This window comes from Vespula vulgaris, chromosome 9 (assembly GCF_905475345.1).
Source record: "Vespula vulgaris chromosome 9, iyVesVulg1.1, whole genome shotgun sequence".
Classification (NCBI taxonomy): domain Eukaryota; kingdom Metazoa; phylum Arthropoda; class Insecta; order Hymenoptera; family Vespidae; genus Vespula; species Vespula vulgaris.
Window position 1 is genome coordinate 8,281,850 of NC_066594.1, and position 25,079 is coordinate 8,306,928.

A 25,079-nucleotide genomic window follows, 5' to 3' on the forward strand; every position below is an offset into this window, starting at 1 on the left:
GTTCAAAGCACATTAAACAAAAATGATACATCGTCCGTTTCATGCACTTGTATCATAACGCATTTAATTTTTTTTTTCAGCGATGCCATCTTATTGTCATTTCAATAATTTCATATATTCTCAGTAATTACATTATATTCTCATTCATAGTACATTACTACGAAGTAGAAAATATTTACAAATTAAAAATCGTATATTAAAATTAATGAATACTTTTTAGGAGGAACCAAAAGCCACACTAAAACCGGAAGAAACCAAGGTACACACAACAAACACTCAATACATTAAATTACATAGAAAAATACTTTATACACAAAGGATGAAATGGCATAAGTCCTCGATATTATTACAATGAAATTTATTTTTAGAAGGAAGAACCCGAGAAACGTAAAACACTCGGCAAACCCGAGGAACCTAAGGTACATAAGTCATTCGCATTCAAGCATAAATAACAATCAAATAATACATTTCATTACACGCTTATATAATCGCGACAAAGTAGAAAACGAATCACGATATTTATCGGATATCATTTTCAAGAGTATTTTTAAATGTGTAGCCTTTTTGCAATGATCTCATGTTTATAAATTATTCATGAAACGTTTTTGTCTGTCTGTGTTTACAGAAGGAGGAACAAGAAAGGAAACTTAGCCTCAAGCAAAGTATTAAAGTATGTATATCACGTATGCGATATATGTAATGTAAGCAACGTTTGTACTATAATAAAAATTCTTTTTTCTTTTTTCTTTTATAGATCGAAGAAGAAAAGAAGTCTTTGAACAAAGTCGAACTTAAGGTGAGTGTTCGTGTGATTTTTTAACGAGTGAAAATTTTTATTATTATCAATATACATATAATACATATAATTATTAAATAACAAAGCGTACAATACACATAACGTAACGATATTGGAATTTGGTAATCGGTAATCATAAAAACGTATAAAATACCGTTCGCAATTATCACACAAATATTTCAAATACAGCCAAAGGAAATCCAAGGCACTGAAGCGAAACCAAAACTACGTAGACCACCAAAACAAGAAGTTAAAACCGATAATTTTCAAATGATACAACTCAAACCAGTTGCAAGAGATACATCAAAGCCTCAGCAGGCTACAAATGGCACTATTGAGTTGAAGGTATCCTTGCACACAGGAATCTCAGCATCTCTCTGTCTCTTTCTCTCTCTTTCTCTTTCGTTTCAATCCTCTAGTGCTAAACAAATTTATCTAAATATTCTCTTCTTCTTTGTTCTTCCTCTCTTGTAATTAAAAATGATATAACTTGAACAAAATATTCTGTGACTCACAATATTGACTCACAGCATTCTTAGAATGGACTTGTACATCTTCGAACTTCATATACTTTACTATCTTTTTTCTATGTCTTTCTCTTTACGTCAGTTTTATAACTGATGTCTCTTATTCTCTATGGACTTTAACTTATCCTTTCTATGTTACACACCTTCAATGCATCTTACAAAAAGTCTACTAAACTTGATCTATATGTTTATAAAATATCTTTCTGCTTTGATATTTCTAATTTTCTACAGCTTGTTCTTGGACGATGAACTTTCCTGTCAAATTCTAACGTATATGTTCTATCTGTAAATAACAATATATGTGTATATTACAATTATGCAAGGTTTTCTTAAAATTTCAAACTTTCCAAACTTATAAATTAATTAAGAAAGCATATCGAAAAGGTAAGATAAAATTGACTCTATAATCATATATGTAAACTTACACTTCCTTTGGATGTAATTAATTCTACGTTTATAATCTACACATCGCACTGCTCTTTCTACTCTTCATCTCACACTTGATAACACACTACTCTACCCTCGTAATATTATTTTATCCTAACGCGTGTAAAAATTAAATATGATTTTGTTTTGAATTTTGCAACGTATAGAAAGTCGAAAAGGCAGAGAAGCAAGAGGTAAAGAAAGGAAAAGTTACAAAAGGGAGGAAGGAGAGCAGCTATGAACTTCCAGAAATTCCTGATTACGAGAGACCAGTTCTTGAGAAACCTCAAGAGTTTGATTTCGGTGAACGAGTAGGTCGCGAGAAAACAAAACTGGATAGGCCGGCGACACAGGTAAGAAAATAGTCGATCGACGTCAAATTTCATGAAAAGTAAAATGTTGTTAATCTTGTTTCTTTTTTTTTTTATGTATCTTTTTCATCACTCCATGGAATAGAAATTCGACTCGAAGGTGAGTGATAGAATTGACTTTTCATCTCCCAACGATACAAGATAACCAGATAAGATCGTGTCTACTCGAATAAGAGAACAAAAATAGGTATCTTCAAAGGAGAGACCATTTCAACACTTTCTTCAATTTTAGATAAAGAATGTCTAGGCTTGTACCGCGAGTAGAATCATCCCACTAGATCGCGAAAGGCGTATAAATTCAACGATGATTAAAATCTTAAGAAGAAGATTTATAGCTTGGCAGATTTATGTAGGAATGTTCATTCCCGTAGGCGTAGATACGTTCTGCCTGAGAACGGCGAGAAAAAAAAGCGATTGGTGAAACAGAAATTGGATAGCAAAGGTCGTCTCCGTAATTAGCCCGGGCATCGCGATTCCATCGAATCCAACGAAATCGAATAAAAGCGTGTATCTTGTCCGCGATCGTTCGGTCGTACGGTCGACGTACGACATGTCGACGGTGACACAGAATCCTGGTTGGCGCGCGTTGCCAGAGAGCCTTCGTCATATTTTCCGAACTCGTAAATGTTCGAAGGGCGCAACGAGCGACGACGACACAAATACTCGAATGGCACTGTCGCCGTTATATATACAATAATAATCGCAATTAAAACGACTCGATTTTGCGAGAGGTAATGATCATCCAAGTCTCGAATCTCTCGTTTCGGTTTCCCTTGGCAACCGACGAATGTCTCTCATCCATGTGAAGAGAAATCCGAGGGAGAGGGCAAGAGATGAAACTCTTTTGGCAAATAACTCGTCGTATGTCACCACCCCTCGCGTAGATCTTCCCCGTTTTTATTCGTGAAAACGAGGATGGAGAAAACATCGATCGCTATTTTCGGTCTTATTGCGTTCCTCTCTCGGTCGAGACACCTTTGCTAACTGAGGTTCCCCTATCGAATCGAGAGATCAGTCGTAATCTCCTTACGATCGAGATCGCATTAAATCGCATACTTTACTGCTTCTCGAAAGATAGACTTTCGCTCCTAAATTGTTTTTCATTCACGGAAAACGGTAACGTTTATCTATTTTATCAGAGACATTTATCACTTTGTGCAAAATTGAAACTTCCTTTCTCTTTCTCTCTCTCTCCCCCTGTCTGTATATTTATCGTAGCGTTTACTCGTGCACTTTCCCCATCAAAGCAAATGTGAAAACTTGATTCGTCATTGCAGCCAAAGTTGCCGGAGATCAAGGCACCGGAGGCACCAAAGATCGAAGTTATTAAAGACGTAACACCAGCAGGAAGCAGAAAGGGATCTTTGATACCAGGAAGTGGTTCGACCAGTCGACGTGGTTCTCTCATACCACCCGAAGAATTGGGTCGTAGACCTAGCCTGATCATCAGTGACGAGGTATGTTACGAAAGAAATTGCAATTTGATCCTCAAGGTATATCGACTGCTGTATAAAAAACAAAAAGGACCAACTTGAGAAGTGCAACGGTTGCTTTTCTTAGACTCGCGTATCTGATACGCGCAATATATTTTTCCTTGTCAAATAGGACCTTTTACTAAAGATACTATAATACCGTTGCACCTCTTCAGATTCGCATGACCGAATGATCTACTTCAAAACGATTAGTATCAAACGACGGCACAAAGAGCTGTTAACGGATCTTCGTCTCGTCAAGATCTTCGATAATTAGGATCGTTTTGTCAAAACGCCAGATAAACTTACCTAGTATCTAGTAATGACTAGAGCGACTCTAAAAATATCTACGTTCGCGAGCGAAGCTTATTCTGGTAGAATTATTCACATTACGCATTAATGTTTTTAGCGCCGAAAATATTTTTCGAACTATAATTAGTCGGAAAATAATCCTTTCTCGAGTTTAAACGTTTTGAAATAGATCGGTCTGTCTTCCAATCGATATTCTTTCAAGTTCGTTGCGCTGTCGAAGCTATCCGTTCGATATTTTTAGATACAAAGTTTCGTTTGAAACTGAATTGAACGATCGATACGGGAGGAAAGATAGTTGGAACGAAAAAGCACAAAGAAACTTGTAAGAATCTCGATTGTATGTCCTAAAAAAAAAAAAAAAAAAAATGTTGAAAAAATGCTGATATAAGATGCTAGGTGAACGAGTAGGTAGATGACTAGCTACAGCTGGTTAGCTCTAGATTTTTTTGAGTTTTTTTTCCTGAGTTCCGTAGAAATATTCGTGATATTTAGCGATCCTACCCGTGATGATATTAGCAATAGATATCCATAGACGTAAAGTCCCAACGAGTTTCTGTGAAAGTGTCTTTAGAAGGTCAGCAGGAGTGTGCGTTATTTTTAGTGTCAGCAAAGCGTGAAATTTAGATTAGCTACCTGTTCGTGAAAAGTCCATGTACCCAGCTTCTGATGCACCAACCTTCGCTCCTCTTCCATCGCCTGTCCTTGATTTGCTAAACACGCAAAGCAACCGACTGTACTACTATTCCAAGATGAAAAAGGCAGGAGGCATCTTCGACGTAAAATCCTCAAGCAAGTTGAAGATTTCAGTAAGGGGTATTGAAAACGAAATCGACGATGTCGTAGCAACGTTGGGAAACTATCCGAGGAGTACGTTCTTGTAAACGGCCCGATTTCCGAAGATGGCTCGTCTCGAGGATCATTCTATATTTCATTATTTCATTGTCTATTAATATATATGTATATACGAGAAAATGAAACATGTACACATAGCTATGCTCGCACACACAACACTACAGGCACATTTAGCTGACAAGAACACAGTAGTAAACAACAATTTGGTCCATAGGAGAATAGGAAGCTGCGGCCCGGCGAGGTAGTGGACGAGCGCAAGGTGAGAAAAGTCTCTAAAAGCGAAGGAGCGAATGCCTCGTCTGCAACCTTACTCAACTACCAATGCATTTCTTCTACTTTCATTCCACTTTTGACTCACATATTCTTTTACACAATTTCATTGGAATGACGGACGAAAAGAATTACGCGCTCATTAAATCAGGCTCTTCGATCGATATCATCGATCAATCTTTCATCGATTTTTCTTTATCACGTTTGTAATATTCCATCGATCGGTATCACCTAACGGCGTACACTTTTCTTTTCGTCCGTCTGTGCCTGCTCACTACTACTATTTATTGTTTAATATTTACTCGCTATGAACGTATTTTACACTACATTATTCGCAAGCATGCGTACGTCGACGTAAGAAAGCTGAAAATTTGAGTAGCCACTTGATTCGTAACGTCGAATATCACGATTACGTCGATGGAATGCAAGCATGCAATTGTAGAGCAAAGATTCCTCTTATAATACTTGTCGTCGAGGAGAAGCATTTGATATTTTTTTTCTTTTTCTTTCTTTCTTTTCTTTCTTTCTTTTTTTTTTTTTTTAATAGATTCGACGATCTATGAGATGGAATCTTTACTCTCGTGTAACTTTATTTCGATATGTTGTCGTAATGATTATAAGCTAAACTATTGACCAACGTATAAAATGCACCTGCACCTGGCACGGATCTGCTGCCTGAACCGAGTCTGTGTGCACTACAAACTCGATAATAATGACACTATTAAAAAAATTAATATAATAATAACAATCGACGTGAGAAAGAGAATAGAAAAGGACGAGGCGTGTCCGGTACATTCGCTGACAACGACTATCGATCACTCTTTTGCAAGGTTTCGAATTTCTTTTGGCTAAAGAACCTATGCTAACGTTCTTACTCGTAGATCAAGTGTCTTGGCAAGCATTGTCTGCAAAAAGACACTCATTGGCGTTAACGAATGTTTAGGACGTACGAGGAGCAGCGACTGCATGTGAATCATGTCATCTTGTAAATATCTTGTAGTAAGAATGCGTTCACGCGAGAGAAACACTTGTTACATTTTGCTCGCTGCAAGACTTGTCGCTATTAATTCCAAGCTAATCAGGAGGAAGGACGAATGGTGATTTCTCTGGGTTATCATCGTCCGTTATATAGCGAGACTTGGATATTAATGTCTCTCTCTCTCTCTCTCTCTCTTTCATTCTCTTTTACGAACATTGTATACCAGATTTATTCGAGATCAATTTTTCCTGTTCTCGCCAGACACGCCTCGTGCTTGCGCAAGCCCTCTCCTCGAGCGCAAAAGACTCAATTATTTTCATTTTCTAACGAATGAAATTATATTAGAACGAAATGCGTTCGAGGAAGAAGGCATTCGAAGTCGTGACGGATCGTCCGATGATCGCCTATAGGCGTTACTATGTGAATGCGAATATATATCACTGATTTTTAACCGCACTTATATCGGAATAGCGTACGTTTGATAGTGTCGCCCGATACTATGGTAAGACCGAGCCTCGAATAGCAACAATGACCTTGTGTTTGTCTACAACAAATCTATATCCTTCGTCCTTTCGTCTATGTCCGTTCCTCGAGAGGTATCATTTGATTCATGGTTTCTTTTTTCTCTTTTCTTTTATTGTGCCGTCTTTTTCCGTTTCTTCTCTTCTCTCTGTTCGCTCGTTTGTTCGTATTTTTACGTACACAAACACAATTCTTTCTATCGATTCCTCCGATCTGTTCTCACATCGGTTATCATTATTATCGAATTCCTATAACTAACAAATTCTCGACAATAATTTGAACATGGACATTCACATAAAAACGCTCGATGTACTCTACGCATCGTCCACATAGATACATAGCACTCTTGTCAAGACGTGATCGAAGAAAGGTCTTTGTCGATACCATTTGGAAGAAAGGAGAAAGTTTTTTTCTAACGCGACAAATTTTTCGTCAAAAGCTCATATCCGCATCTATGATTTTTTACAGTTGGGAAAGTTACGACCCGGGGAGGTGTTGGACGCTAAGGTGAGATTTGTGTTCGCTATAACACAAAGCTTACCTACCAAGTACCATCACCTGCAACATTTTACAATTTTATCGTTTTACAGCTGCACTGTTTCTTATTCCTATTGTTTCACACCCTGCCCAATTCTCTTTGAGCCCTGCCCTATACTTTATGTATTTTATTTCTTATTCTTCGCAATCTTCATCCCTCCGATTGAACTTTTATCGAAAATCGTGGATCACTTCGTCTGGCGATCAAATTGCGTTACGTATTTTTTATCGTTTGGCCATGCCCGATCATTTTTATGGAATCCAGCGATCAAAGAAATTAGAGCACCTTTCGAGAATCGTTGATTGATCGCCACGCGAACGTGATTCCTTTTCTTAAATGTACATGCTCAGCTTAACGACAAATTACTCAAAGTACTCAAACAAAATAATGAAGTTTCAAGTAACAATGACAACTAAAAACAAGCCCAATGGCACAAGCCCTTGCCGCCCCAAGCCCTCGCCCCTTGCAAGAAGTAACGACACGTTATCACGAGACGACAATAATGATAATAATAATTTTGTAACCTTTTTTAGCTAAATTTTTTGGGGCTGATATACTATCGTTGCCGCTGCTACCGCATTCTTACGCTATCATCCGCAACCCCCGACAGATACAATTTTTAGGATATCGACGATATTATGATATTTCATCATTTTGCTGTCTTCTTTCTTTCTTTACTATTGTTTGGACAGGCTACGATACGTGACGATCGACTACGGCTCATCAACCAGATTACAAGCCCGCCCCATTGATCTTTCTTACTATCTCTATCTCTACATTTTTTTATTTTTCATGCACCACGAACAGAATAAGTACGGGCGCCCAGGCGAACTGCAGGACAAAGAGGTTAGCACCAAATTCGTCGTGAATATGTCGCGCACGTTATCTCGAATAGAGTTTTCCTTTCATTTCCTTTTTTTCTTTTTTTTCTTTTTTCTCTATCTCTTCCATTGATGATCTTCCAAAATCATTTATGTGCCTGTTCATAAAAATATTTATATACACATATATATATATTTTATATATATATTAATCTTTAGAAAGAGCAACATAAAATGGTCTTTGTTGGACTTCGTTCTTTGTCGAGATCGAACGAAATGAAAAATTAATCGCGAAGGTTCCAACGCAATGCAACCGACGCGAATGCACGTTCGTCCGACTAAATACGGAGTCTTACTACTGCGCTAAACAGACCGTTCTGCCCGCTGTACAGATACTGCTTAATTCGAGCGAATACGTCTATGTATTTAATTCCTTGAGAAAATTGGATAACAGTAATGGTGGTAAGCTAGCTTTTTTTTTAGTACATTTGTTTGACTTTGTTTTTTTTTTTGTATCACGTTGAAAGTATATACATACATACATACATACACGTATATATATATATATATGTGTGTGTGTGTGTAATACGTATGTATATACACATGTATATATACATTTGCATTTACATTCCGAAGTGTTCCCGATTTTTGTAGAACCCGATGTCGAATGATGTACCACCATTAGTGATTCAAGTAGCAATAAAATCGTATCACTTTATTGTACATAGAAATTTGCTGCTTGATTTAGTATGAATATATGTGTAAAACAAAAATAATTTTTCGTGTATATTCGTTAAGTACAGATGTAAGGATAATTTTCGTGCTCACACTACGTGTTCATCGTTTATTTGTTGGCATTAGATCTAGTCGAAAGCATTCTGATCATCGATATACATAATAATTGCCACGGACAAGGCGTTTACGATCAACAATATCGATCGGCGTTTTATTTCTTTACCAACAATTCTTCTCGACAATAAAATTAGAATGTTCTCGTCTTGGCCGTGGTTTGTAAATATGATTTATCTTATCTCTTTGTAAATAATCTGTAAATAATTGTACGATTTATTGGTAGATGACTTTAGAACCACAAATTGTTTGTCATCCTCATTGGAACCTGAGAAAACCGTTTGGTATACTAAAAGATACTTTCAACGTAAAAAGTGGTAAAATAACATCGTTTCTTGACGATTAGCCCGTTTCTCGAATCTATCTTTCCTCATTTTTTTTTCTCATCTCTGTCATCTCCTCTATCTAACAATCAACGACGAAATATTATGAATTATTTGGACGTTCATAAATTATTTGACGATCTATCGACGATATACTTTTAACCAATTAATTCAATTTTTTAACCATACCCCATGAAAACAGAACTCACTCAAATATAAAACATATCCTTTTAGCTTTTAGATAATATCAGCGATTTAATAAAAGAACATAGAGCGAGCGCGTTGACAGCAGCTTGTTTTTCTTTGCATATATCACTATCAATGAATGAATTTATTGTCAGTCTATCAAATCTAATTACCTAAAATAAAGTATGGCGTATTGACTGAGTGGTTCTTCGGATTATTCTTTTCTTCATGGCTTACAGTGGAATTTAGGTTCTTCAGAATCAAACTGACCTTTGCTTTTCTTTCTCTCCTTTGCTCTCTCTCTCTCTCTCTTTCCCTCTCTTCATCTATCTGTCTACCTATCTATCTCTATCTCTCTCTATCAGTACGCCAAATCATCGAGAAAATCACACACATCTTCTTTCACGTTTCACGAATAATTTCATATGATATATTCGTCTAATACAACGTTTATCATCCATATATCATGCGTGTTTAGGACACATCACGATCTCCAGAAACATATAAATATGTAAACACATAGAAACCTGTCATCACATACTCCAAGTGTGTCCAATCACCTGTGTCGTTTAATATGTTCCAAATATATTCATCCGTCGGCTTCATGAATTCGAGAACTTATACGAGTTTCTTGAAGTTATTGTTGCTGTAAAATAAGTGTAATAGGATCATTCGATGAGTCATTAAATTTTAACAATCGACTTTAATCGTCGACCCGTTTAATGAATTAATCGATCGATCATACTTTTTGCATTCGCCATAGTTCACCTCCCTTTGTGTATTATTCCTATCGTGCTAATAGAGGCATCCTGGTAGAGGATGAGTATACTAGTGTCACTAATGGATTGCACTCACTTATGTGACTAACGTGTAGATATTAAAAGCTTACTTAACATTGTGACTTATTGCCGTGACTAAATTGTATCTAATCGTGGACAATGCCAAAGAATTATGATGCGAATTCGTATGGAGATCTGTCGTTTTAATCTACCACTAATCACTTTATTCGTAATATTTGACGAATCTTGACGGATCACTGTACGAAATCGCGTACTTTATGCCTACGATAAAGCTTGGTAGAACTATTACTATTGGCTAATATTTTCGCGATAAATGAAATCAGTGATATAATCAATGAATGATGAATACAGAGGCGTCGTCCAAGCACGGACGTAAGGAGACCCAGCGTGGCGGACCTCGAGAATAAAATCAATCAACCTAGCACACCTCTTCGAGATGTTGGACCACCAGGACCACCGCAAATCGTTGACGTCCAGGAATCGTATTCCGCCGTCGAAGGTAATGCCTTTCTCTTTTTCTTTTTTATTTTTAACGGCAAAGAAAGGTTCTCACCGTCTTCTGTCGTAACGTAGATTCGACGGCGTACCTCACCGTTGCGGTGGAGGGTACGCCTGCGCCAACCTTCAAGTTCTACAAGGGCATCACCGAGATCATCGAAGGTGGCCGTTTCAAGTTCCTCACGGATACGGAAACCAATACGATCACCCTCTGTATGAGGAAAACGAAACCCAACGATGAAGGCACCTATAAGATAGTCGTTAGCAATATACATGGAGAGGATTCTGCCGAGATGCAGCTCTACGTATCCGGTAAGTATTGCGTAAAGAAACGCAATTGTCTGCATTGCCTGTATATTACACGATGAATTTTCTTCAGACGCCAGTGGCATGGATTTCCGTGCAATGTTGAAAAAGAGAAAATATCAAAAGTGGGCGAGGGAGGAAGCGGAACAGGAGAAGGTAGATTTGAAGGAAGTGGAGAAACCCATGCCGGCTTTGAAGAAAGTAGAAAGGGTAATAATTCTTATTTTTCATCTCTCCCTGTACGTTAAATTCTAATTCTACGTTATCCTGGTACATAATTATACTATACGATTTTTCTATACGAGTATAGAAATTTGTCACACACGTGCACCATTTCATTGTAATTAGCTAAAAAAAACATTGCATCGTGCCGATGTGAAATTGTACAATAACACGTCACTAACAGCTCGGTGCACGAGACGAATATCGAATGAATTATGCATCGTTGTTGTCAACACATCGTTCCAAGCTGCCGATTCGTTTCTTTCGGAGCAAGTAATGGGTGACGACAATGAAGGCAAGTACGAAGGGTAGCTTGGATCTAATCATCTTGACAATTTTTGCAGATTTTCGAAGAAGGGTGTACTTTTACCAAACGTGACGTTTCAAAACTATCTCACGATACTTTGTCAGTTGTTTCTTCTTTCTCTTTTTCTTCCTTTCTTATCTACATTTGACACTTCTCGTAGTCGCTGCATGGCAGCGAGCTGCATGGTAGCGAACTACATGGAAGGAGCTGGTACCAAGACGGGTTGGAAATAGTGATCTTGACGGAGGGTCAGGAAGTCTATCGAATTCCTCTTGACAAGAAGGAAGAACCTAACTGGAGCTGGCTCAAGGTTTTCGAGCAACCCTATGTAGTAATTCCTGCAAAATGACGACGTTACCCCTTGAAAACGCGCCGAATATACGTGTCGACCGAGTTTTGTACGAGCGCCGTCTTGTCTACACTTCCGTACTTTTGTTATTTTATTTGTAAGAGTCGTTACGACGCCGACACATTACTTTGCACGACGTTTTTCATCATATCGATTATAATCAAAACGTTCACCTTATTCATTTTTCATTATATTAACAATTTTTTGGTAGCTGCTAGAACCATTTTGTTTGAAATATTCCGGTAATATTCAACATTGATTAGATATAACCGACGTTGGATAACGAACGATTGTTTATCTTTCTCCTTTTTTTAATAATCTATACGATCATTTTTATCTTGCCCCTACCCCCATGCACTCACTATATAATTTAGAGTTAATGCTGGGCTTCGTGTATTTTCAAATTCACACGTTGCACTTTCATCCGTAACTACGAATCGAATCAGATCTCACATCTCATGTTTCATCGTCATCAAAACTGGTGGATTTATCACTTTTAATTCGATTTAACGAATCGTGGATAATAGTAAACGCCTTACTTATTTCATAACTCTGTTCACTGTAAAATTCATTTCCTTTGTGTTACTTCGACTAACGGCTTGATACGTTATATACGTGTAATAATAACGTAATGTACTTAATATCAATTAAAAATTGAATGCATCGTGTAAATGTAACACTTAACTGGGAAAAGGAGCAAGCATTACCTCTAAATTTGTAATCATATCGTTGAAAAACATGAAGGATCTCTCGAAACCGATATTTTCCAAGCCCTCGCGTAATGAGATAAAGACGAAAGAGTTTATCAGAATTTATCGGTCTCATTATTATATTTCTCTGCGAATACCTTTTCATTAGCTTGCTTCGGAGCAAGATCTAGATTGAAAATAGATGAAGAAAATCGGTTATTCGAGTTCCTTGAAAATCGGTATTTGATTGGTAAGAGTGGAATTAACGGTCATGTGTGTGTGCCTCGCATGCAGGACGTCTTCGACATTCATCGCAGGCCAAGTTTGCAGGAGCTAATCGTCGACTGGCCGATACTAGTGGCAAGAGTCAAGGAAAAGGTTCGCGATAAATCTTAAGGCAATATTCCTCGCATTCCTTGATTCCAGTTGAACAGCCTCGAAATGAAGCCTCTGCCAATGCCCCGCCAGGCTTTTTATTATTTTCATTTCGCGTGTATTCTGGTGAATTATCAATTCATTTCACACTGAAATTAGTCACTCAGAGTCATTGTACCATTCGGTCACGTCAAGATCACTGTAATTCACCCGAATATATTTTTGTATTCTTGGAATTTTTACAATCGTCCTTAAGCAAAGTCGAAAGTGTCTTTGAAATCTCCCGCTATGAGCTTTCATCATTGACTATTCGATTTGCCTTATTGATTATCATTCGATACGTGAGTTGTGCGATTATTTTTAATAATCAATATTGCTTTGGCCAGCGCTTATATTTTTAACGAAACGCCAGCTTCTGAAAACCGTACGTTTATAACAATATGGTTGAGCAGTATTGATAGTGTTGTATCATTTTAATCATTGACTCATATTAATCAATTATCGTTTTGTAGAGTTATCTATATTGTGACACTAACTAAAATAAGTTCATTTTATAAACTGTACGAATCGAAGTAAAGTAAGTCGCGCAACGATTGATATTTCAAGTAGCGTTGCTATCGTTCGTTCAAACCGATAGTATTTTCTCACGATGAAGATTATCTTATATTTGTTTAACACGCTCGAAGGGTTCACGAGAGTTAACTGCAGTTGGATTTTATTATTTTTAGAATAGTGGATCGCGTAGGCCCTCTCTGGCAGAATTAATACCCGACTGGCCGACGCTGCATCACTTCACCAAGATGGAGGTTGGATCTGCTCCTCGATGGCGTGATATATCTTTATGATTTCACGTGATATATATATATATATATAATGCCTGTTTATCTGTCGCATCACACGAGAGCCTTAAAAAGTTCTACTCTATTCTTACTCTCGCTAAAGGCTCATCACTAAGGGCATTTCTTCTCAACTTTACGTCTCTTTCTCTTTTGGAAACTGTCATCGTTACTATCAGTTACTATCATCATGGAATGTCCTATCTTCACGTTTACTTCCATTAATTATTTCACAATCTATCAAATTAAGCAGAAACATCTTTCTACGATCATAGATCACTTTCTCACATTTCTTTGTAAAGTTATCAATTCTCACCGCAAACTTTGACTATATCTCACTTTCGTTTAGGTATAGCGATTCCAAAAATATCCAAAATCTCGCTCATTTGCTAAAGAGAAATATTATATATTCGATAACGTCCAAACGTAGAATTTTAGAAGATGACCGATCGTTGGAATCTCTATACCGTATCTCTTCCTCGATGTTGTCTTTTGCGTTTAAACGATATCTTCTTCGATGCCTATATTCTTCCGCACGTATCACAAATCTCGACAAGATGTGACGGCACGATTTCCTCACAAGATATCAATCTTCTGATAAATCTGTAACAACATTTTCAACTGCGTCTTTAACGAGCATGACGTTGCAGGCTTAAAAATATTACTACGTCGTTCTGCGAAATCGGTGATGCAATATTTTTTTCTTCTTTTTCTTTCTCATCGTTTTATTTTTCTGCAGCTTTGGAAAAAATTACGAGGACAGCGTTGTTAATATTTTTTCGTCGCTCTTCGTATTCTTACTCGCTCAAAAGAGGCGATGAATTTTTTGACTTTTTCTAATGTTAGTGATATATCGAGCCTTATCTTGAACTGATCTATCTACTATTGTTTCGTAGAAACCGGAGAGCTTCTTAAAGCCATTGGTGGATCAGTATGCCAAAGAAGGAAAAGACAAAAAGGTCGTCTTCGAAGCTAACTTTTCTAAACCAAATTGTAAACCAAAATGGTTCTTCCGAAAAGACGTAAGTATATCAGCAAGTAAAAGATTACATTGTACTTAATCGTTTATCTTCGTAATCTAATTATATTTGTTAACGATGTACTCGTACCATCGAAATAAACAAATATATTCGTTGCAATTCCAACAGGAACTATTCCCCTCAGCGAAATACAAATTCAAGAACGAAGAGGATTCTTATCAGCTTATCATTTTAGGACCTAAAGTTGAAGATACAGGAAAATATACTATCGAGATCAGTGGCGTTTCGAGTACCGGTTTTCTCAATGTCGAGGGTATAGTATCAACGATTTCATTTACTCGCGCTAGTTCATTTTTATTATATGTCATCAAATTTGTTTAATTACTTACCTTGCAAGCTTTCCATAATTTTCTAAAGCGAAAACTAAAGTGAGTCTACAAACTTTTCAGCGTTTCCTACTTTATGGTACCTTAAAACGTTATATTTTATGCATTGCTGACACTTGACACATTTTTTTCAGAACCCGATCCTACATATTCATTCACGAAACCGCTTGCAAAGAAGACAAGTGGATTTACGAAGCACGAATGTTACATGGAGTGTACAGTTAGCTCTAATCTTGCTCAAGTTTCGTGGTATAAAGGAAAAACGAAACTCGAGGTAACGCTCCCTCTTCGATTTAAAGATTAAACGTGTTAAGATTGTACTGATATTGAAATACGATGAAAATTTTTTTCCTTCAATTAGGATGGCGATGTTTATAGTATTTCCAAAGATATGTCCGGTGTTTGTCGATTGACCATTAAAAGTGCTACTATAGAAGATAGCGGCGAATATACTTGTAAGATTAGTAAGCAAACGGACAAAACAGAGACAGTGCTTACCGTCGTTGGTAATTATATTTCCTTTCCATTAATATCTTCGAATATCCGCCATACGTGGCGAAAGAGCATATTAAAGAATATACGCTCACTTTCAATTTCAGAGTATCCTTATAAATTCGTTAAAGTCCTGAAGAGTCAACAGCTAGTAGAGAAGGAAACTTTGACTTTGGTTTGCGAACTCGATGACGAAGCTGGCGAAGTTAAATGGTTCAAGGGCGATCAAGAGATAGTACCCGATAAGAGGTAGTAAGAAGGATGATGTTTATAGTATGATATCACGAATGGTATTTTTACGAGTATCGTTTACGAAAATTAAATTTCTATTCTTGTTCCATAGAGTACAAATCAAGGCCGAGGGTAGAAAGAGAAAACTTATTATTAAAGATTGCAAGGTAACCGATGCCGGAAATTATTCTTGCATGAGCAACGCTGATAAGACCGAAGCTGAGATCGTTATAAATTGTAAGCTGTTTTTTTCAAATTTAATTCTCGGAATATATCTACAAAATTGAATGAATGGAAAAAATCATATTTTTCAAACGAACGTTTTCAGACGCCAATAGGTTCAACAAAAAGTTGAAGGATACCGTCGCGATCGAAAGGGAGAAGCTCGTACTCGACGTAGAGTTACAAGATCAAACTGCTCCGGCAGTTTTCCTTTTCAATGGAAAACCGATCGAGCCAGATGAAAGGATCGAAGTTAAAAATCTTGGTGGTGGAAAACATCAATTGGTATTCAATAGGGTCGAAATGTCAGACGACGGTGAAATTACATGCGAGAGTGGACAACTTACGAGCAGCTGCAAGTTGACCGTTAAAAAGGGTGAAAGCAAACCTATCGTCGACATACCAGACAAAGTCGAAGGACCGTGTAGTGCACCTATTGTCTTTGTTGTGCCTTTCAAGAGTAAGTTGTATTTTAAAAGGCATAATACAATCCTCTTCTCTCGCGTTACGTTACATCGTTTACATCTTTTTATTCCAGTCGAAGGCACCAAACAAAGCCAGATAGAAGCGAAGCTCCTGAAAGATGGCAAACCGTTGCCTCTCAAAGACGTTGAAGTCGTTGTAGGCGAAGACAAAGTCACTTACAAATTCAAAAAACCACAGCGTGATTTATCTGGAATTTATCAAGTCAAAATCGGTAATAATCAGGGCGAAGAAGTTAAGGATATCAATATTAACATGCAAGGTAATACTCGTATTCCATATCTATTAGTTCTTTTATTTTTTAATATTATTTCATGACTTTCACAGTTTACACGAATATTCTATTTCACAGACGTTCCATCAGCCCCGCAAGACGTAGACGTTACCGATGTCTTCGCCAATTCTTGCGTAGTTTCCTTTAAACCGTCCAAAGATGACGGTGGCTCTCCAATTACAAAATACGTCATCGAACGCCTCGATCTCAGTTTGAAATCCCAATGGGATAGCGTTGGAGAAGTTATGCCAGGAGAAAAATGCGTTTACAAAGTCGAAGACCTTGTAGCAAAGAAGGAATACAAATTCCGTATACGAGCCGTGAACAAGCTTGGCTCTAGCGAACCTGCTATGTTTGGAAAACCAATTCTAGCGAAGGATCCTTGGGGTACGTAAACTAACGTAACTATTTTATTCTATTTAGTCTTTATCGTTGAACTTCATTCATCGTAATTATCTCTCCTGTAGACGAACCTGGTAAACCTACAAACGTGGATGTAACTGACTGGGACAAAGATCACGCCGACTTGAAATGGACTAAGCCAGAAAATGACGGTGGTGCACCTATTACTGGTTACATTATCGAGTATAAGGAGAAATTTGGAAAGGAATGGGTAAAGGGTAAAGAAATCCAAGGAGATGTCACAGAAGCTACTATCGACGGTCTTAAAGAAGGAACACAGTATGAATTTAGAATTCGTGCGGTCAACAAAGCTGGACCTGGAGAACCATCGGACGCCACCAAACCTATTATAGCAAAATCCCGATTCGTAAAACCTTACATCGTCGGAGATGGATTAACAAATTTGATCGTCAAGAAAGGACAAGTTATCAAATACGATATCAAGTATGCCGGTGAACCCGAACCAGAGGTACATTGGTATCTCGGCGAAAAAGAACTTGTGCAAGATGCTGCCGAAAGGATCACGATCGATAAATACGAAAGAAATACCGTGCTTACTGTAAGAAAGACTACTAGACCGGATTCTGGAAAGTACAAATTAGTCCTCAGCAACAGCTCCGGTACATGCGAGAGTATTGCCGATGTTGTTGTTCTCGGTAAGCCTACTTGTTATCCGCGACAACGCAATAACTCGCGTTCTCTCCTTTTTGTCATATAACGGATCTAATACGATGAAATATTTTTATACAGATAAACCATCGATGCCAAAGGGACCATTGAAAGTCGAAGAAGTTCGCGCGGATCACGTCAAAGTTAAATGGGAAAAGCCTGCCGACGATGGCGGTACCGAAATTACCGGATATGTCTTGGAGAAAATGGATATGGATACTGGACGTTGGATACCGGCTGGTGAAGTCGGACCGAACGAAGATAGTTTCACGTTCTCAGGTTTGACCCCCAAAAAGAAATACAAGTTCCGTGTTAAGGCTGTTAACAAAGAAGGTGAATCTGAACCTCTGGAAGTTGACGAGGCAATAATTGCCAAAAATCCATACGGTGAGAGAACTATATATTTTTTAAGGGAAATCTACTTAACGTCTTCTATCGGCTTTATACGATTTTCGATATTTTTCGATTTTCAGACGAGCCTGGAAAACCTGGAAAGCCAGACATTTTCGATTACGACAATGTCAGTGTCTCTTTAAAATGGGAAAAACCCTCGAGCGATGGTGGTCGACCAATCACTCATTATACCGTCGAAATGAAAGATAAATTCGCGGTAGATTGGGTAGAAGTAACGAAGACCTCCGATGCCACTCCGGAGGCTAAAGTAGAGGGTCTGAAGGAGAAAATGGTTTATCAATTCCGTGTACGTGCGCACAACAAAGCTGGACCATCAGAACCAAGCGAACCAACTGACAATCATCTTTGCAAACATAAAAATCGTAATAGCTTGATATTTTTATATTTTTAAAATTCATAATAATTAAACAGAGAATATAAAAAAGATAATATCATCTTTTAGTGAAACCAAGAATCGACCGTACCAACTTCAAATCTGTTATCATAAAAGCTGGACGTACTCATAAATGGTCGGTAGATGTGACAGGTGAACCACCTCCAGAAACTAGATGGATTTGGAGGGATAATATTCCCTTAACGACTACCGAGCGTATTAAAATCGACGATGTAGACTACCATACGGATTTTACTATCGTTAATGCGATGCGAAAAGATACTGGAAAGTACACGTTAATCGCTGAAAATGTAAACGGCAAAGATGAAGAAACTGTAGAACTTACCGTTCTTGGTAAGTGTTACTCGAAAATATATAGCGATATCATTTACGTTCTTTTTTCTAAACTGATGCATTATGATTATCTCTCTTTTTCTTTCTCTCACCAGGAAAACCAAGTCCACCGAAAGGACCACTCGAAGTAACAGACGTAACGAACACGAGTGCCAAAGTCAAGTGGCAAAAGCCAGAAGACGACGGTGGTGTTCCAATCAAAGAATATGAAATTGAAAAAATGGATACCAAAACTGGCAAATGGGTCAGAGTTGGTAAAATACCCGGTAATTCTCCCAATATGGAATTTGACATTACTGGTCTGAATCCAGGAAGTGAATATAAATTCCGTGTAACTGCCGTTAACGACGAAGGCGATTCTGAACCTCTTGAGAGCGAACGTGGCGTCGTCGCTAAAAATCCTTATGGTACATATTTTATGCATTGCAATGCTATTTTCTGTCTGTACGAAACAATTAAAAGAAAAGAAATGAATTTCCTTAAAAAATCACCTACCTAATTTTAATTCATTTGTAGATGAACCTCTGAAGCCAGGAACGCCAGAAGTAACGGATTACGATAATGAATCCATTAGTTTGAAGTGGACCCCGCCCGAGTTCGATGGTGGAGCACCCATAGAAAAATACATAATCGAGAAGAAAGATCGTTATAAGCCTGATTGGGAAAAAGCAATCGAAGTACCTGGAAATCAGCTTGAAGCTAAAGTTCCCGATCTCAAGGAACGTGGTGAATATCAATTCCGAATTATTGCCGTAAACAAAGCTGGACCTTCACCACCGTCAGATGCTTCCAAGATGCAAATTTGCAAACATAAAGCATGTACGTGTGAATATAATGTTTTATCTTTTATAATTTTAATTATTACATGTTCGTTATAAATTTATGAAAAATACGATTAGTTAAAATTCTTATCTAAATGATATGGAATTTTTTGTAGTAAAACCGAGAATCGACAGAACTAATCTAAAACCGATCATCGTACGCGCCGGTAAGCCCATTAAATACGACGTAGACGTACGTGGCGAACCACCTCCAGAAATTACTTGGCACCATGCAAATGTCGAAGTTAAGACTGGTGAAAATATCGAAATTGTCAATGTTGATTATAACACGAAATTGAGTATTACCGACAGCGTTCGTAAAAATACTGGTTTGTGGAAGATACGTGCTGTCAATGCTCATGGCGAAGACGAAGCAGAAGTTGAAGTCACTGTTCTTTGTAAGCCTCTAACCATTTCATTGATTATTATCATCCTCGATATTTGATACGTATTTTTTTTTATTTGATTTTTATTAGAAGCTTTAATATCACGTAATTATTCCAGCTTCTCCTGGTAAACCGAAAGGACCGATCAAGGTGTCGGACGTAACGAAGAGCGGCTGTAAAATAAAATGGGAAAAGCCTGAAGATGACGGTGGCAAACCTATTACTGGTTATCAAGTTGAAAAGTTAGACAAATCGACGGGCAGATGGGTACCAGTTGGCCGAACCACGGATACAGAAATGGATATCAAAGGTCTTCAAGAAGGACATGAATATGAATTCAGAGTGAAAGCATTGAACGAAGAAGGTGAATCAGAACCACTGGTGACAGATGGATCCATACTTGCCAAGAATCCATACGGTAAAATTTTAAATGCTTAAATCCTATAAATTATTTTTATAAGAAAATTGTTTTATCGCAAAACTATAATTAATGTGATTGTTAATGCACGTACAAATTGTAGACATAGCAAGTAAACCTGGAACACCAGAGTTCGAAGATTGGGACGTCGATCGTGTTGATCTTAAATGGGAACCACCTAAAAATAACGGCGGAGCTGCGATTACTGGATACATTATCGAAAAGAGAGAGAAACCATCGACCCACTGGGAGGAATGCCTTACAACGGATTCGCCACAACCAAAAGGTCGCGTTACAGGTCTCAAGAAAGGTGCAACATATCAATTCCGAGTACGTGCCGTAAATAAAGCTGGACCTTCGGAACCTAGCGAACCAACAAAACCACACATTGCGAAGGCACGATTCTGTAAGTCTACTTTTATTTATCGCTTTAAAAGATCGTTTATACTTAATCAAATTCTATGTAACATTGTTTTTAATTACCATCAGTGAAACCGCATATCAATCGAGATAAATTACAAACCATCAAAGTGAGAGTCGGACAACACGTGAAATTAGAAGTTGATATAGAGGGTGAGCCACCACCAACCGTTACTTGGAGCTTTGCTGGTGAAACTCTAGAAACCGGAGCAAATGTCAAGATCGATAACGAAGATTATCTCACTAAGATACAGTTAATCAATCCGAGCCGTAAACATACTGGAAAATATACAATTAAAGCGGTTAATGATTCTGGGCAAGATGAGGCTGATGTAGAGATTAACATCTTAGGTAAATGAAGATTATTGTAATATGTGTTATAATAGTATGTACACTTTTATACTAATTATCTTTTCTATAAAAAATAGACAAACCTGGAAAACCCGAGGGACCTCTAGAAGTAACCGATGTGCACAAGGAAGGATGCAAATTGAAATGGAACAAGCCAAGGGATGACGGCGGATTACCGCTTACAGGATATCTTGTTGAAAAAATGGACATTACGACTGGTCGTTGGGTTCCAGCTGGCATGGTAGATCCAGAAAAGACTGAACATACCATTACTGGTTTGGAGCCTGGTAAAAAGTATGAATTCCGTGTGAAGGCTTTGAACGAAGAAGGCGAATCCGAACCTTTACAGACAGACACTGCGATCCTTGCTAAAAATCCTTATGGTATATGCATTTATGCAAGAAACCAAAACTTTTGGGAATGTAATAAATCGTATTAACACGTTCGTTTGAATTTTTTAGATCCACCAGCAGCGCCTGGTTTACCAGAAATTATCGACTGGTCTGAAAATATGGTAAAACTTAAGTGGGAACCACCAATAAGAGACGGTGGTGCACCTATTACTGGCTACATTATCGAAATGAAGGATAAGTTTGGTACAAGTTTCGTAAAAGCTGTAGAAATATCGGGACCAACTTGTACCGGTACTGTACCAAGATTAGAAGAAGGCAATCAATACCAATTCCGAGTACGAGCCGTGAATAAAGCTGGACCTGGCGAACCAAGTGAAGAAACTAATCCTCATACCGCTAAAGCTCGTTGGTGTAAGTATTGTTGAATTTAATATTTCAATTGATATTAAACATAATGATAATAATTATGATAACAATAATAATAAAAAGTAATCGATAACGCTCCATGTTTATATGTTAATATATTTTATATGTTTAATTTTTAGTGAAACCCTACATCGATCGTACTAATCTGCAACCCATAACTATAAAAGTAGGACTTACGTTAACCTTAGATGTAAATATAATTGGAGAACCACCACCAACGGTAACGTGGTCGTTCAAAGAAGCAGAATTGGTGTCGAACGATATTATCCGTATCGACAATATTGACTATAACACAAAACTCATCATTCTAAAGACCAAACGTGAACAAACCGGAAAGTATGTGATCCGAGCCAAAAACGAAGTTGGAGAAGATGTAGCCGAAGTTGATATTACTGTTCTTGGCAAGCCAAGCAAACCTAAGGTAAAAACTGAGAAAATAAATATGTAGGATCATCATTTATTAACTAAATATATTTTATAACAAATAATCTTATTTTTCTGACAGGGTCCTTTGGAGGTATTCGACGTTAATAAACATGGATGCAAATTAAAGTGGGACAAACCCGAAGACGATGGCGGATCGCCAGTCGAATATTATGAAATTGAAAAACTTGATCCTCTGACTGGCCAATGGATATCCTGTGGAAGGTCTACTGAACCGGAAGCTACAATCACAGGTTTGCAAGAAGGCAAACCTTATAAATTCCGTGTAAAGGCTGTTAATAGGGAAGGCGAATCTGATGAATTGGAAGCCGACAAATCTATTATAGCTAAAAATCCATTCGGTAATATAATATATAAATTAAAAACATTACGATATTTTTTCATGAATATGACAGTATATCGTAATAAATAAAAATTCTAGATGAACCTGGTAAACCTGGACGTCCTGAACTTCGAAATTGGGACAAAGATTTCGTCGATCTTGAATGGACGCCACCAAAAGATGACGGTGGTGCTCCTATTGAAAAATATATTATTCAGATGCGTGATAAAGAAGGTAGACAATGGGTGGATGCTGCGAAAGTTGTCGGTGATCGCACCACGGCCAAAGTTACCGATGGTATTCAAGAAGGTCACGAATATGAATTCAGAGTGGTAGCGGTCAATAGAGCGGGCCCAAGTGAACCTAGCGACGTATCAAAGAGCGTCATTGCAAAACCCCGTTTCTGTAAGTAAATTTAATCATTTGTTTTGTCGTCTATTAATTAAAACTTGTACTTTTCAAAAGTTGTATGGAGAAAGACTAATCATACGATACGATTCATTGCATTTACTTGTTTTCGTATAGTGGCACCTCATATCGATCGTAAAAATCTTCACAAAAAAGTTATGCGAGTTGGACAAATGCTACGTATTGAAGCGGATATTATAGGTGAACCACCTCCAATTGTAACTTGGAAACTAAAGGACTCAGTGTTAAAAAGCATGGATCGTTTGAAGATTGAAAGTGAGGATTATCACACGACGTTTATAATGAGCAAATTACAAAGATCCGATACAGGAACTTATACTGTTATTGCCAAGAACGATAGTGGAACCGATCAAGTTGATGTTGAAATTCAGGTTTGTGAACTTTATCGTGTAAACTTTTTGATGATCGTTCCATCGTTTCCTTTCTTATTGATGTTATTATCGTTGCTCACTGTTTAAATATCTGCAGGTCGTGAGTAAACCTGCCAAACCGAAAGGTCCACTCGAAGTATCTAATGTAACAGCGCAAAGTTGCAAGCTCAAATGGGACAAACCTGAGGACGACGGTGGTGATCCGGTGGATCACTATGTCATTGAAAGAATGGATGTTGATTCTGGTCGTTGGGTACCTTGCGGAACGAGTAAGGTACCTGAAGCCGACATCAGTGGTCTTAACGAAGGCAAAGATTACTTGTTTAGAGTGAAGGCTGTTAATTCTGAAGGAGAATCTGAACCATTAGAAACGGCGGTACCGATTACGGCCAAGAATCCTTATTGTAAGTATCATTATGAATTGGATAAATCGTTATGGATATTATATTAATTTGATATCTAACGCAAATTTGTTTCTTGTGAAATTTAGCTGAACCCGATGCACCTGGCAAGCCTGACTTAAAGGATTGGAGTAAAAGTCATGTTGATCTTAAATGGAAAGCACCAAAGAACGATGGCGGAGCACCGATCGAAAAATACATTATCGAAAAGAAAGATCAATATGGTAAATGGCAAAAGGCGTTAGAAGTTCCTGGTACTAAAACAGATGCCAGAGTACCGGATCTTGTGGAAGGACAAAAATATCAATTCCGGGTAAAAGCAGTAAACAAAGGTGGTCAAAGTAAACCAAGCGAACCTAGCGATACTTTGATAGCTAAGGATCGTTATGCAGCACCAAGAATAGATCGTACCAACTTGAAAGATATAACCATCAAAGCCGGTAATCACATACGCTTGGACGTTAAGGTTACTGGTGAACCACCTCCGACTAAAACCTGGTATCTAAATAAGGCCAAACAAGAGACACAAAATGCGGTAACGGTAGAACTTGAAGACTACAGGACTAAGTTCTTAGTTTCTATAGTATCCAGAGCTCACTGCGGTACTTTAACTTTGAAAGCTGAAAACAGTTCAGGCAAAGATGAAGCTTCCATTGAAATCTTGGTATTAGATAAACCTAGTAAACCAGAAGGTCCTTTAAAAGTATCTGACGTGCACAAAGAAGGTTGCACTCTCAAGTGGAACCCACCATTGGACGATGGTGGTGTACCATTAGAGCACTACGTTGTCGAAAAAATGGACACCGAAACCGGAAGATGGATACCTATTGGTCGTACAAAAGAACCAAACATGGTTGTCGAGAACTTAGTACCCGGGCAAGAGTACAAATTCCGTGTCTCTGCTGTTAATGCAGAGGGTGAATCGGAACCTCTGGAAACCGATCATGGCATCGTAGCAAAGAATCCATTCGGTTAGCTTTCTTGCATTGATTTACTAATATTACAGTACAAATAATGATCTTATTTTGACG

General features: G+C 37.8%; 1 protein-coding gene across 46 annotated transcripts in view; it reads left to right on the top strand.

Annotated features, from left to right (window-relative positions):
- LOC127066024 (twitchin) overlaps window positions 1-25,079 on the top strand; it is a 64,196-nt gene that overhangs the window by 19,321 nt on the left and 19,796 nt on the right. For 30 of the 46 annotated variants that reach the window (XM_050999164.1, XM_050999163.1, XM_050999170.1 and 27 more), the window contains 40 exons: window positions 221-259; window positions 369-419; window positions 626-670; window positions 755-796; window positions 986-1,141; window positions 1,917-2,102; window positions 2,206-2,220; window positions 3,398-3,577; window positions 4,971-5,015; window positions 10,396-10,543; window positions 10,618-10,854; window positions 10,922-11,058; window positions 13,519-13,596; window positions 14,523-14,648; window positions 14,775-14,919; window positions 15,127-15,266; window positions 15,354-15,498; window positions 15,592-15,733; window positions 15,828-15,952; window positions 16,044-16,397; window positions 16,476-16,682; window positions 16,773-17,081; window positions 17,162-17,752; window positions 17,847-18,152; window positions 18,239-18,541; window positions 18,622-18,906; window positions 19,002-19,313; window positions 19,423-19,725; window positions 19,844-20,125; window positions 20,232-20,531; window positions 20,635-20,937; window positions 21,021-21,302; window positions 21,380-21,685; window positions 21,764-22,066; window positions 22,201-22,502; window positions 22,587-22,866; window positions 22,947-23,252; window positions 23,373-23,647; window positions 23,745-24,051; window positions 24,138-25,019. In XM_050999164.1, coding sequence (XP_050855121.1) covers window positions 221-259; window positions 369-419; window positions 626-670; window positions 755-796; window positions 986-1,141; window positions 1,917-2,102; window positions 2,206-2,220; window positions 3,398-3,577; window positions 4,971-5,015; window positions 10,396-10,543; window positions 10,618-10,854; window positions 10,922-11,058; window positions 13,519-13,596; window positions 14,523-14,648; window positions 14,775-14,919; window positions 15,127-15,266; window positions 15,354-15,498; window positions 15,592-15,733; window positions 15,828-15,952; window positions 16,044-16,397; window positions 16,476-16,682; window positions 16,773-17,081; window positions 17,162-17,752; window positions 17,847-18,152; window positions 18,239-18,541; window positions 18,622-18,906; window positions 19,002-19,313; window positions 19,423-19,725; window positions 19,844-20,125; window positions 20,232-20,531; window positions 20,635-20,937; window positions 21,021-21,302; window positions 21,380-21,685; window positions 21,764-22,066; window positions 22,201-22,502; window positions 22,587-22,866; window positions 22,947-23,252; window positions 23,373-23,647; window positions 23,745-24,051; window positions 24,138-25,019 — 9,280 coding nt within the window. Of the gene's footprint in view, window positions 1-220; window positions 260-368; window positions 420-625; window positions 671-754; window positions 797-985; window positions 1,142-1,916; window positions 2,103-2,205; window positions 2,221-3,397; window positions 3,578-4,970; window positions 5,016-6,995; window positions 7,035-7,872; window positions 7,912-10,395; window positions 10,544-10,617; window positions 10,855-10,921; window positions 11,059-13,518; window positions 13,597-14,522; window positions 14,649-14,774; window positions 14,920-15,126; window positions 15,267-15,353; window positions 15,499-15,591; window positions 15,734-15,827; window positions 15,953-16,043; window positions 16,398-16,475; window positions 16,683-16,772; window positions 17,082-17,161; window positions 17,753-17,846; window positions 18,153-18,238; window positions 18,542-18,621; window positions 18,907-19,001; window positions 19,314-19,422; window positions 19,726-19,843; window positions 20,126-20,231; window positions 20,532-20,634; window positions 20,938-21,020; window positions 21,303-21,379; window positions 21,686-21,763; window positions 22,067-22,200; window positions 22,503-22,586; window positions 22,867-22,946; window positions 23,253-23,372; window positions 23,648-23,744; window positions 24,052-24,137; window positions 25,020-25,079 lie in introns of all 46 variants that reach the window. The other 16 variants (XM_050999212.1, XM_050999171.1, XM_050999210.1 and 13 more) reach the window with 11 other exon arrangements.